This window comes from Myotis davidii, unplaced genomic scaffold (genome assembly GCF_000327345.1).
Source record: "Myotis davidii unplaced genomic scaffold, ASM32734v1 scaffold169, whole genome shotgun sequence".
Taxonomy (NCBI): domain Eukaryota; kingdom Metazoa; phylum Chordata; class Mammalia; order Chiroptera; family Vespertilionidae; genus Myotis; species Myotis davidii.
The window spans coordinates 1959934-1972636 of record NW_006383005.1 but is presented as its reverse complement, the minus strand read 5'-3'; the positions used below and the strand labels follow the sequence as shown (position 1 = coordinate 1972636).

General features: G+C 59.9%; 1 protein-coding gene across 1 annotated transcript in view; it reads left to right on the top strand.

The window, feature by feature from the left end:
- Nucleotides 1-8193, top strand: part of ARHGEF17 (Rho guanine nucleotide exchange factor 17) — a gene marked incomplete at its 5' end in the record, with an annotated part of 58691 nt that extends 50498 nt beyond the window's left edge. Inside the window, 12 exons of the mRNA XM_006777971.2 lie at nt 1001-1119; nt 1345-1558; nt 2069-2142; nt 2357-2556; nt 2763-3061; nt 3557-3806; nt 4062-4148; nt 4455-4522; nt 4728-4876; nt 5260-5434; nt 5541-5810; nt 6670-8193. Coding sequence (XP_006778034.1) covers nt 1001-1119; nt 1345-1558; nt 2069-2142; nt 2357-2556; nt 2763-3061; nt 3557-3806; nt 4062-4148; nt 4455-4522; nt 4728-4876; nt 5260-5434; nt 5541-5810; nt 6670-6866 — 2102 coding nt within the window. The remainder of the gene's footprint in view (nt 1-1000; nt 1120-1344; nt 1559-2068; nt 2143-2356; nt 2557-2762; nt 3062-3556; nt 3807-4061; nt 4149-4454; nt 4523-4727; nt 4877-5259; nt 5435-5540; nt 5811-6669) is intronic.
- Between the last annotated feature and the right edge of the window lie 4510 nt (nt 8194-12703).

The window sequence follows — 12703 nt, the reverse complement described above, 5'->3', positions numbered from 1 at the left end:
AGAGACATTTATTGTCTGTCCTTCCTTCTATGTGACTGCAGGTGGGCGAGACACTTGCAGTGGTTCTCATCGTTCTGGCCCTTTAAATACAGTTCCTCATGTTGTGACCCAACCATAAAATTATGTTCGTTGCTACTTCATAACTGTAATGTTGCTACTGTTATGAATCGTAATGTAAATATCTGATATGCAGGATGGTCTTAGGCGACCCCTGTGAAAGGGTCGTTCGACCGCCAAGGGGGTCATGACCCACAGGTTGAGAACCTCTGCCCTAGATGAACCCAGGCCTGCCCCACATGGGCCCCTGTGTAGGAATCCAAGTGGTTATTGGCCCACTTCGTCTCTTCCCATGAGGGAACAGGCCAGCTGATAACATGACTATGTTTAGGTCAAGTGTCCAGTCTTGGTCCAGTCAGCTATGGCTAGGCGTGGGGCAGGGTCACATGGAAGAAAACCGAAGGAACAGGAGACCTCCCAGCCCCGCCTTGTCTAGTACACAACACTGCTATCACGTGCGCCCCAGCCCGGCATGCGGGGCGTGGGGTGCTGAGCTGGCCTCTGGGCCGGCTGCTCAGCAGAGGGAGGTGCATAGAGGACCAGGGAAATCCAGGGCATCAGCTCAATGCTCCTCCTCTGTGGAGGCTCCGAGTCCCGTAGTCAGCACGTTGGGACTCCCGTGGGCGGCTGCCGCTGCACAGGCCAGTTTGTCAGCTGGTGCCGCACAACCTGCAGGGCCGTCTGCCCGTTATTTGTGCTCTTCCAGGGGGTTCTCCGGGGCCCCGCAGCCTGTGCTGTGTAGCTCTTGGCCCAGCCCCCTGCCCCCAGGCCCGGGGCTCTCTGCGAACTGCCCGCGAGCGTTATTCCTGGGCACGTGGGGTTCACTGTTGGTGAGGCTGCTCCCTGCAACCAGCTGCAAGTCGTGCGCTGAGGGGAGGCGTGCCTTTCCCGGCTTGACCGTGTCTGTTTCTGGATCTGTCCATGGCCTTCTCTGTCCCACCAGGGGCAACCCAAGCCACCAATCGGGAGAACATCCAGAAGGCCATCAGCCGCCTCGACGAGGACCTGACCACCCTGGGCCAGATGAGCAAGCTCTCCGAGAGCCTCGGTTTCCCCCACCAGGTCTGCGTCCTCTGCCTGAGGCTGCCTGCAGTTGAGGGCGGGGATCCCTGAGCCTATCCGAGGGAGAGGACATCCCTGTCACTCATCTAAGAGGGAAAACAGCCTCACCCCATCAGAGGGAAGTAGTGTGTCCCAAGCCTGAGGTGGAGACGCAGGTCCATCCCCAGCTGAGGGAGGAGAGAGGCCCATCCTGTCTTGCCTGAGGCCTGGGCTTTCCCCCCACAGAGCCTGGACGACGTGCTTCGGGACCTCTCGGCCGCCATGCACCGGGACCTGTCCGAGAAGCAGGCTCTGTGCTATGCGCTTTCCTTCCCTCCGACCAAGCTGGAGCTGTGTGCCACGCGGCCCGAGGGCACGGACTCCTTCATCTTCGAGTTCCCCCACCCTGACGCCCGCCTTGGCTTTGAGCAGGCCTTCGATGAGGCCAAGAGGAAACTGGGTGAGCCAGGGCCCACGCTGGCGCCCTCCTCCCAGCACCTCTAGGCAGTGGGCAGTGGGCAGCACCTCACAGCTGTCTGAGACATTGGCAGCCAGAAATTCCAGGCCTGCCATGTCCTGTGCTCCAGCCCTGTGGGGGAGGGTGGACTAGACGCCTGCAGTAAAACAGGGCTTCCCCGGGCTCCCTGCAGGGAGAGGTTCCACGGATAGGGTCAGCTTATGTCAGGGGCCCCATGTGGGAGTGCATGGCAAGAACTCCTCGTCTCCACACACACTGGGAGGAAGCCTGGGTCACGGAAAGCTATTGTTCAAGGTCCATGGCTTAGAAGATTCTTAGAGACCTCTAGGTCTATCTCCTGCATAAGGCGAGGGACGAGCAGGGCATAATTCACATCCACCTCATTCTCCTGAGAGAGACTGAGGGCAGGGGAGGAAGGGAAATGGGCAAGGTAGGAACCAGGATGAGGTGGCTGCTAAGCAGTGTCTGTCTGTCTGTCCATCCCCACTGTAGCATCCAGCAAAAGCTGCCTAGACCCTGAGTTCCTGAAGGCCATCCCCATCATGAAAACACGCAGTGGCATGCAGGTACGTGCAGGTGCCTGGGTCCCGTGGGTGCACATATTCAAAGCCAGCACGTGCTCATATGTTTCTGTTTTGTATTACACACATGTCCTGAATGTTGCACCTGCTCCCATGATCCGTGTTGGGACCCATACACACCCACGTGGGCCTGCCCCCTGCCCTGCGGTGGGGAGCTCACAGCGATTCCTCCGTGTGCCTTCCCCATTGGTGTTGGCAGTTCTCCTGTGCGGCCCCAACCCTGAGCAGCTGCCCGGAGCCCGCCCCGGAGGTGTGGGTGTGCAACAGTGACGGCTACGTGGGCCAGGTGTGCCTGCTGAGCCTGCGCGCCGAGCCCGACGTGGAGGCCTGCATCGCTGTCTGCTCCGCCCGCATCCTCTGCATCGGGGCAGTGCCAGGCCTGCAGCCCCACTGCCAACGGTGAGGCCTGCAGTGGGCAGGGCTGCTGGACGGAGTTCCTACCTCAGCACACCGAGGTCCCTTCTAGTGGGTGTGGGTGGGTGTGTCCCTAGGATGGAGGTGGGGCCTTGAGGGCGTGTCCATGGTGTGGGGCCTGGGGGGCTTGCCAGAGAGTGGGGCTGATCTTGGGTTCCTGGGGGCTCTCATCCCCACCCCTTGTCTCCCAGGGAGCGACCTTCGTCGCTGAGGACCCCCCAGGAGTCAGCACCTGAGCCTCCGGGGCCAGAACTGGAAGTCGAGGCTGCAGACGAGGAAGCAGGGATGCTGGCCGAGCCAGGGCCCCAGCCCTGCCTGCACATCTCCATTGCCGGATCGGGCCTTGAGATGGCACCAGGCCCTGCTGAGGGTGACCCCCGCCCGGAGCTGGTGCCCTTTGACAGTGACTCGGACGATGAGTCTTCGCCCAGCCCCTCCGGGACTCTGCAGAGCCAGGCCAGCCGGTCCACCATCTCCTCTAGCTTTGGCAGTGAGTGCCCCACGCGGGGCCGTCAGGCAGGGTGGACGCCCAGAGGGGGGCAGCCCAAGAGTACTGATGGGTGAGGAGGGACCCGCGTAAGCCAAGGCCTGGGACCAAGTCTCAGGATGTCAGCACACAGAGCAAGGGGGCTGCAAGGTGGGCAGGGGCTGACCCCGAGGACAGTGGGACAGTCAGGCCAGATGCTGGAATGACTGACTTAGAGAAGATGGAGTAGGGTGTGGAGTGGCAGGTCCCTTGGTCCATGGTATGGCGGCCGATGGGAGTGGGCCAGGCTGGGACTAGGAGCCTGTAGCGCTGGGCTGTCTGCAGGGTAACGAGCCGGAGCTGATGCAGAGGCCTCGGGGTGGGGAGAGCGGCTGCAGAAGGGCCCTCGGGAGGGACGTCGCCAAGAGGGATGCATTGAGGGGAGACTGAGGCCCAGAAAGGTATCAGGGCTCAGGTCTGGCAGAGGGCAGTGGGGACAGAGACCTTTGTCTCCCTCAGATGAGGAGACCCCGAGCTCCAAGGAGGCCATGGCAGAGACGACCAGTTCAGAGGAGGAGCAGGAGCCCGGCTTCCTGCCGCTGTCCGGCTCCTTTGGGCCTGGCGGTCCCTGCGGCACCAGCCCCATGGATGGGCGAGCCCTTCGCCGCTCCAGCCGCGGCTCCTTCACCAGGGGCAGCCTCGAGGACCTGCTGACCGTTGACCCTGAGGCCTATCAGAGCTCCGTGTGGCTGGGCACTGAGGATGGCTGGTAGGGGCACGGAAGGGGCCGGGGTCGCAGTGCTGGAACCCTGAGCTCCTCCCTTTGGGAAGCAGGGGGCTTTGGTTCAGACCCCAGGGGGACTGCTGGGTCTGAAACCCACAGGGAGGCTGGGGGCCTCACACCTTGAGCAGGCACCTGGCAAGGAGGAAGTAGTGGTGGAGAGACGGAGATAAAGCGGTGGAGGGGTGACTCCAGGGACCGGTGTGCCCAGCACGTGTCACAGGCGCACGCCCTGATCCACAGTGTCCACGTGTACCAGTCCTCCGACAGCATCCGCGACCGCAGGAACAGCATGAAGCTCCAGCACGCGGCCTCGGTGACCTGCATCCTGTAAGCACCGCGGGGCCCTTCCCGTCCAGCCCTTCTCGGCTGCACCGGCAGACTTCCTCCTGCCCACTGGGTCCCCTGCTCTCCAGGTCCCTCCTGTGGAGGCCGGAGGCCGGAGGCCTGGCCCTAGGCTAGCTGTGCCTCTCACACGTGTGGCCGTGGGCGAGTCACTCCTTCGTAGACTCGGGCGTTCTCACCTGGAGAGGTGGACGTGGGAACCATACCATTTTGTCTGTGACTCCCTTGCCCCACGTGACCTGCTCGGGTCTCCGTAAGCCCCTGACTCCCTCCCCTCCCTTCCCTGCCCAGGTATCTGAACAACCAGGTGTTCGTGTCTCTGGCTAATGGGGAACTCGTGGTCTACCAAAGAGAAGCAGGTGCGTGTTCACCCTCCCGCCCCCGGGAGGCCCTGCGGGTGCTGGCCTCTCTCCTGAGGGGGCTGGGGCCTCGGGGACGTGAGTCTGGAGATGTGGGCACCTCATTTTTAAATGGGGTTGTTAGCACCTCATTTCAGGAGAGGGTGAAGCTGAAATGCAATACTGAACTGAATTTGCTGTTTTCTTTACCCCGTTCTCACTCCAGGTCGTTTCTGGGACCCCCAAAACTTCAAATCTGTGACCTTGGGTGCTCAGGGGAGCCCCATCACCAAGATGGTGTCTGTGGGCGGGCGGCTATGGTGTGGCTGCCAGAACCGAGTCCTGGTCCTCAGCCCTGACACCCTGCAGCTGGAGGTAGCAATAGGGATGGGTGGGGAACGGGGGAGAAACAGACTTAGGTGAGCCCGGCCTACGAGAGAGGGAGATGGGACTGGGGGCGGGGATAAAAAAGTATCCAGCTGTCCAGGGAGAGGCCAAACCACTCAGATGTCATGGGGGAAGGGCACCTCCATTTCAATGTCTGAGGATTAAGTGGGGAAGCTCCCCTTAAGCTTGGGTACATTAATCACCCAGACCAGGGAGCAAAGCTGCCTTTGCTGTCCATCGGGTGGGCTTTCTGGGGAGGTGTGGTGTGGGTATAAGGAGGGAGGGACGGGTACCGGTGAAGCACAGGCAGGGAGGGGACAGGAAAGGCAGGCCTGCCAGTCACCCATCTGCTCTCTGACCCCTCCCCCCAGCACACGTTCTGCGTGGGGCAGGATTCCAGCCGCAGTGTGGCCTGCATGGTGGACTCCAGCCTGGGCGTGTGGGTGACTCTGAAAGGCAGTGCCCATGTGTGTCTCTACCATCCAGACACGTTTGAGCAGCTGGCAGAGGTGGACGTCACTCCTCCCGTGCACAGGATGCTGGCAGGTAGCGGCCTCGGTCCACCACTCCTTTCCCCTGGAGCCTTTCCCGCCCCCTCATCGCGGCGGAGCCAGGCCGGGATTGGGCCCCAGCTCTCTGTCTCCCGCCCCAGGCTCGGACGCCATCATCCGGCAGCACAAGGCTGCCTGCCTGCGGATCACAGCGCTGCTGGTGTGTGAAGAGCTGCTGTGGGTGGGCACCAGTGCCGGCGTCGTGCTCACCATGCCCACCTCACCCAGTACCGTCAGCTGCCCACGGGCGCCTCTCAGCCCTGCTGGCCTAGGCCAGGGACACACCGGCCACGTCCGTTTCCTGGCTGCTGTCCAGCTGCCCGATGGCTTTAGCCTGATCTGCCCCAGCCCACCACCTCCCCCAGACACAGGTGCGTCTTGTGTCCTACCCCACCCCAGGGTATCGGACATTTGGGCTAGGACTTCCCAGTGTCCTGCCAGTAGAGGGTTAAGAGGGAGGAAAAAATGTAAGAAATGGAAGTAGGCTATGGAAATCCCCAAATACAGTCTACTAGGAAATAGTGTGTGTATGTGTGTGTGTGTGTGTGTGTGTGTGTGTGTGTGTGTGTGTGAGAGAGAGAGAGTGTAAAATACTGTCCAGACAGGTGTCATGGACAGGGAGTGACTATAAGCTAAGAATTAGAACATGGCACAGGCAGGGACATATACAACAGGAAATAACACAGGATTAGAAGTGATGTCTGTTTGGGGCAGGAAGTGATGGTCAGAGCAGGGGATAGAAATAACAGCAGAGAGCGGAACATAGAGCGGCAGATAGGACAGGAAATGGACTATGACAATTAGAAAGTGAAGCCTATTAGGAAATGATGTACACCAAGAAGCAGCCATTAGCCAAGCCTGGCTTCGGTGGGCCAGGAAACCATAGCCCAAGGAAGCGGCAGGGGATCAGGGGCAGGGCAGCCCCGGGCGGGAGGTGTCTGCGTGCAGACTAAGCACCTACCTGGGAAGGGGCACTGGACGCAGGAAGCGAGTCCGAGGAGGACAGTATCTGTGCAGTAATAGAGACAGAAAGCGGCCTGGCCCGGGGACATGATGTCAGCCAGGAGGTAGGAAGTTGTCTAACGGCCAGGAAATGGGCACTTCTTTCCAAACAGGAAGTGCTTGGCCAACCGGTAGTGGGCTCTCCCACGGGAAGTGTGCCTGTCTTTCTTCCTGTCTTCCGGGGTGCGGGAGCTTAGGCCCTAAGGGACCCTTCCCCTCCGCCCCCAGGCCCCGAGAAGCTGCCGTCGCTGGAGCACCGGGACTCCCCTCGGCCCCGAGGACCCCCCTTGGCCAGGCCCAAAATGCTGGTTATCAGCGGAGGCGACGGCTACGAGGACTTCCGACTCAGCAGTGGGGGTGGCGGCAGCAGCGAGACCGTGGGCCGTGACGACAGCACGAACCACCTCCTCCTGTGGAGGGTGTGACCCTGCCCAGAGCGGCTCAGGACCTGGCACCCACCCGCCCTCAGCCTGCTTGCCTCTTCCTGACCCACACGCACTCTGCCCAGAGTGTCCGGCCAGGGCACAGCTGTGCCTGCATGGGCTCCTCCGTTCCGCGGAAGCGTGCTGATGGAACTCCCGCTGGCCGGTGGGCCAAGGCCTTTCCTGACCCTCTGGCTGCTCCCGTGCTCCTGGTCATGATGGGGGCTGGGTGGGGGGCACGAGGGCTACCCAGACTTCTGTCCCTGGAGCTTCTACCAAAGACACGGCGAGGCCTGGACCCCAAGGGGCTGGGGAGGGCCATGTGCAATATTTGGAGGGTTTTCTGGGGCAGTGGGAGGGCTGGGCGATGGAATCCTTTCCCATGTACAGTATTTATGTTTCTTTTTAGATGTGTACCTTCCCAAGCACTTATTTATGCAATGACGTAGGGCAGGGAGTGATTGGAGGAAATGACAGAAGGAAAAAACCCGATTCCTGCCCTGGGGGGGCCAACGAGGACCCTAACCAAGCCTTCCTGGAGGGACCAATCCCCCCCATTACATACTTGTGTGCGCACGCGCGCACACACACACACAAACACACACACACACACACGCTGCATGTTCAGGGCACTGAAACGCTGCCTCTTCACACACTTTCCAAGCCTCATGCTGATTGGGCCGCCCTCCAGCATCCAGAGCCAAGGACCAAGTCCCCTCAGTCACCCAGAGCAAGATGACGAGGACAGTGACTCCGTCGGGGGGCCTCCCCAGGCTGGGCATTTCCTAGTCTATGGACGGTGCCTTCAGTAGTCTCTGAACTCGGGAACACTGATGGGGCCTCGGGCGGGGCTCTCTGCTGGCCTGAGCAGGAAGAGAAAAGGCCCTTGCTCCTCACAGCTGCCCCCCACCCCTGTGTCTCATGCACTGGCACATGCGGTCACCGTAGGAGGGTGGACCTAGGAGCCCCCTCACTCTGACCACTGAATCCCGCTCTTCATACCCCTCCTGCCAGGGGCAGCCCCTCCAGGAAAGGTGCCCAAAGCCAAGGGGCTGAACATGGCCTCTTCACCTGGTGATCACCGAGGGCAGCCTCTCCCCTGCCCCTGGGCCACAGGAGCCAGTCAGCCCCAGCCCCCTTGCTGCTTCAGCTACTGCTCCAAAGGTCTGGTTTCAGATGGGGTTTGTGTTTGGTTCTGTTTTTGTTTGGGTGGGTGGGTCATTGCGGTCTTAGGTTGTGTTTCTCTTGCTACCAAACAGTCATGTATTAACTTTCTTTGGATGATGAATTTTAAAGTCAATAAATAGAAACACCAAGTGACTGCTCCCCATCAGTAGCCCAGGTGGCCTGCCAGCAACCTGAGAGCTTCCCAGCCGCGTGGCTCTCCTGACACCCCCTCTCCTGTGCAGAAGGGAGGCCCCGGAGACCCAGGAGAGTGGGTGGCCAGGCTGCCACCGACTTGCCGTGGTATCCGAGCAGGTCACCGCCTGTGGGGGCTGCGGTTTCCTCACCAGGAAAACAAGGGCAGTGCTAGTCCAGTGCTTTGTAACCAGAGCTACGTGTTAGAATCCTTTACAGATTCCTGCGTAAATATAGAGCGTGACACAGATCGTGTGTCCGCGTGAACCCCGCTCCCAGGCTCCCCTTGCCTCCTGCATCAGTGCATCTGAGACGGGGCTGGGGAAGCCAAGCTGCCTTGGGCTGTAAGTAAAAGATGAGGCAACGCCTGAGCCTGTCCACAGCTCCAGGAAGCCATTCCCAGCAGCCTCGCGTGAGGCCTGGGAACCTGAGAGCCCAGGCGAGGTCAGGCTTTGGAGCTGGGGTAGAATCCAAGTTTGTCTGATATCTGGTCCAAAGAAGTACATCATTTTTAAAAAGGTGTGTCATGAAATCAGACACAAGAATGCAAAGGCCGCCCTCGCTGGTTTGGCTCAGTGGGTAGAGCGTCGGCCTGTGGACTGAAGGATCCCAGGTTCGATTCCGGTCAAGGGCACATGCCTGGGTTGTGGGCTCCATCCCCAGTGTGGGGCGTGCAGGAGGCAGCCGATCAATGATTCTCTGTCATCATTGATGTTTCTCTCCCTCTCCCTTCCTCTCTGAAATCAATAAAAATAAATAAATATAAAAGAATGTGAAGGCCGACGGCACAGGGCCCGTCCGTGTCAGGTCAGCCATGACCACCAGGGTCTACCTGTTGGACTCAAGATGGCAACCACTAGAAGAGGACAGGTCGTGCCTCTGCTCTGCTAAACACGCTTGGACGTTTTCCAGCCTGAATGATGGAGGCTTTACAAACGTTTCTGGTGGAGGGGAGTGCAGGCTCATGCTTTGCAAATTGGTGTTCACGTCAGTCACTCAGGTGTCTGGCTCACGTTCCGCAGACAAACCCTGGACAGGGTGTTCCTACCTCAAAGGACAGGAGAGGGAACCAAAAGCCATTCTTCTCCAAGGGGTTCTCCAGGTGTCCCTTGAGCTGGGGACATCTACCTCCTGGGGAAGGTGAGGCACAGAGAAATCTAGGGATTTATCTAATGTCACACAGCAAGACAGCATTGAGGCTGGGGGTGGGCACAGAGGAGAGTCTGCGAAGGGAGCAGCAAATGCGGCTAAGGCCCTGGCTTAGACCTGGGTGGGATCTGGGTGGAACCTGGGGGGGATGGGGACCAAGGGATCTTAACGGAAGCCTCAGCCCTGTGGCCTCCTGTCACTGTGTGGCCCTAGGCAGGTGTTTGCCTTCTCTGAACACAGGTGCCCTCTGAGAGCCCTTCATAGCTTTTGCATTTCTGCCAAACACCAAGTCTTAACTCTGTCCTCGCGGACGGTAAGCCACAGGCCGGGTGCAGGAAGCGTGAGGGGAAGTGCTATTTTGGGCCCATTATGACCAACGAGGAGCCCGGCCTGGCAGAGGCAAGCTGGGTCAGAGGTAGATGTCAGGGCTGAACTGGGGAGGGAGACAGCAAACTGGAATAAATGGGGACAGAGCCCAGATGCCGGGTGGTGGGGAGGACACAGGGCAAACACTGGGTGTGGGGGAGGAGAGGGAACAGACCTGGCGTTGGAGCCCAGCGGCCTGGAAGAAGCAGGTGCCCCCACATAGGGTCTCAGTAGATCCCACAACATCCTGGGTGGGCGAGCTTGCCCTCGGGTGAAGCCACCTGCTGAAGGCCACACAGCCTGGCAGTGGCAGCACTGGGACTTGGCCCCTGTCTGCGTCACACCAAAGCCCAACCCCGTGGGATTCCAGACCCAGGCCAGGATCAGGACCTAAATGCCGACTAAACCTAACCCTGAGGGCCAGTCAGCTCTGCTCGTTTCTGCCCTGCCCCAGGCGGAGGCCCCACCCTGGCCCCCAAGACCCAGTTCCTCCTAAAACCAAATTCACTCTCCACCTGGGGCCAAGGCACATGCATAGGAGGGCAGCCCACCTTCCAAGGGGTAGGACTTGGCCAGCTGCGGGTTAGCCACACACAGAGGACTGAAATTTGAGTATGAACTCCCCCTCCCATGCCTCCAACTCCCACCTTGGAATTCCAGTGTAGCCAGCAGAGGGTGCCACTGTTCCTGGTCCACCACCCCAGAGGCTGGCACGGGCTCGGCTCCCATGCAGAGGACACTCATGCCTGTGATCCTGTGACCCAGGCTGGCAGAGCTCATCCCAGCTTCCTGGGGCCTTGTGCTGTGCCCCCAGGATGAAGGGCAGGTTTTCTCTGGGCTCACTGCGCTATGAAAGGTTCAAGGAGATGGCTTCTGAGGTGCCTGAGCTCAGAGATTGTAATGCTACGATTCTGTGGGTCCATCTGAGATGCCAAGGGTTTTAAAAGCCTGTGATTCTGAGAATGCTTTGTTCTCCAGTCTGTGGTTCTCCGTTAAAAGCCGATCTAAATGTCTTGTGGCCTCCACAGCTCCTTCCCTGTCTCCTCACTGTAGTGGCTGATGCTCCCAGACTCTTGGGCAGGGTCCCCTCCGCAGCCTGCTGTGGTTCGGGAGTCGGAGCTGGCAGTGAGTAATAATTTGGCTCCCTCACAACCTGAATGTGTGGGGTCAGATGTGTGTAGGCTGTGGCTCCCGAAGACCTGGCCCTATGTTGCTGCAGCCTGAGAGCCCAAAGCTGCCAACCAGCATCCCCAGAACTACAGGAAGGACTGCCTCAGCCTCTTCATCCCTGATCTTTTCTCCTGGCTCAGGTAACTGCTGCCCAGACTTACCGCTCAGCCAGGTCAGGCGGTCACCATTTGCCACCCTAGTTTTCAGATGGGGAAACAGTGAGGGGAGGGATCTGACTAAAGCCTCCCAGAGAACTGGTTGTGTGGACAGGCCTGGCACCTCTGCAGGGTGTCGGATTAATAGCCGGTGCTGCTTGACCAAAAAGCATATCCCATTCGGTCTGTTGAGTGGCACATGAACGCCAGAACTTGGAACCGGGGTATAAGAGTTCCTCTTACAAAGAAAACATTTGCAGGAATGGAGGGCGTCCTGGGGTGCTCTGGTCTCCAGGTCTCCAGCATGAATCCTTTCTGGGCTCCCTCTGTGAGCTTGAATGTGGGATATGTGACCTGGGATCACTCCCACCCTGGGGGTCTCCACTGTGGCCCTGCCAGTGACCTGGAGCTCTTCCTGCCCTTCCCCCACCACCTGGGCATGGCCCAGCGAAATGGAAACTCTTCGCCACCCCCTCCCCCCTCTGCACGTGTCCAGTTCTCCTGGAGTCTCCTGGGCTCGGGAACTTGAACTTCCCTGCCTCCTCACCTCACAGGCTCAGGTCCTATGACTCAGTCTGTTCTGAATTCTTTACCTCCCCAACAACCTACCCCAGCAGACATGCTCCTCCATCTCTGTCTGGGGCTGTGATTATCCTGGTTCCAGCCAGGCCTCTGCTGGCAGCAGGGGGCCCTCCCTGCTGCCTGCACCCCCTCCCAGCCTCCAGCCTGCTGTCCTGGGAAGGCCCCTGGGATCTTCTGAATGGCACCACGTGGGGGGACTCTGGTCCTGGCCCACCATATCACACAGCTCCGGCGGCACGAGTCACAGAGCTGGGAATACGGCGGGAATAGTGCCCTGGCGATGGCATTCGGCAGGGGGGCAGCTTGGGTAAGGAAGGGAGAGCAGTGTGTCACCTGTTCTGCAGGAAGGAAGGACTAACTATCCAGGCAGAGGGGTGGGGTGGAGAGTGGAGACAGGAAAGGTCTCCTGGAGGAAGGAGATTTGGGCTGGGCCCTGAGGAATGTGCAGGAGCCCACCAGGTGGGCCTCCATTATAGATCCACTCTCATCAGGCCTGCACAAAGTGGGGTTCCTAGGGGCAGGCTTGGACAAGGTGGGGTTCCTAGGGGCAGGCCTGCACAAAGTGGGGTTCCTAGGGGCAGGCCTGAACAGAAGGACTAACTATCCAGGCAGAGGGGTGGGGTGGAGAGTGGAGACAGGAAAGGTCTCCTGGAGGAAGGAGATTTGGGCTGGGCCCTGAGGAATGTGCAGGAGCCCACCAGGTGGGCCTCCATTATAGATCCACTCTCATCAGGCCTGCACAAAGTGGGGTTCCTAGGGGCAGGCTTGGACAAGGTGGGGTTCCTAGGGGTTGGCCTGCACAAAGTGGGGTTCCTAGGGGCAGGCCTGGACAAGGCAAAGGAGGCCGGTCCTCCCAGCTACGGTGGCCCCTTTGGCGGCAACCGTGGCCGAACCGGAGTAGCATCCAGGTGTCCCGTCTTTCTCGGCCCATTTTTGGTTGGCGCCCAGAAGAGGCCGATGCAGAGGCCTCTCCCCGCGCTGAGCCCCGCAGTTCCGGGGGATGCGAGAGAGGGCGACACCGAGCAGAGCAGAACCGGGACCAGGCCTCCCCCCGCCACA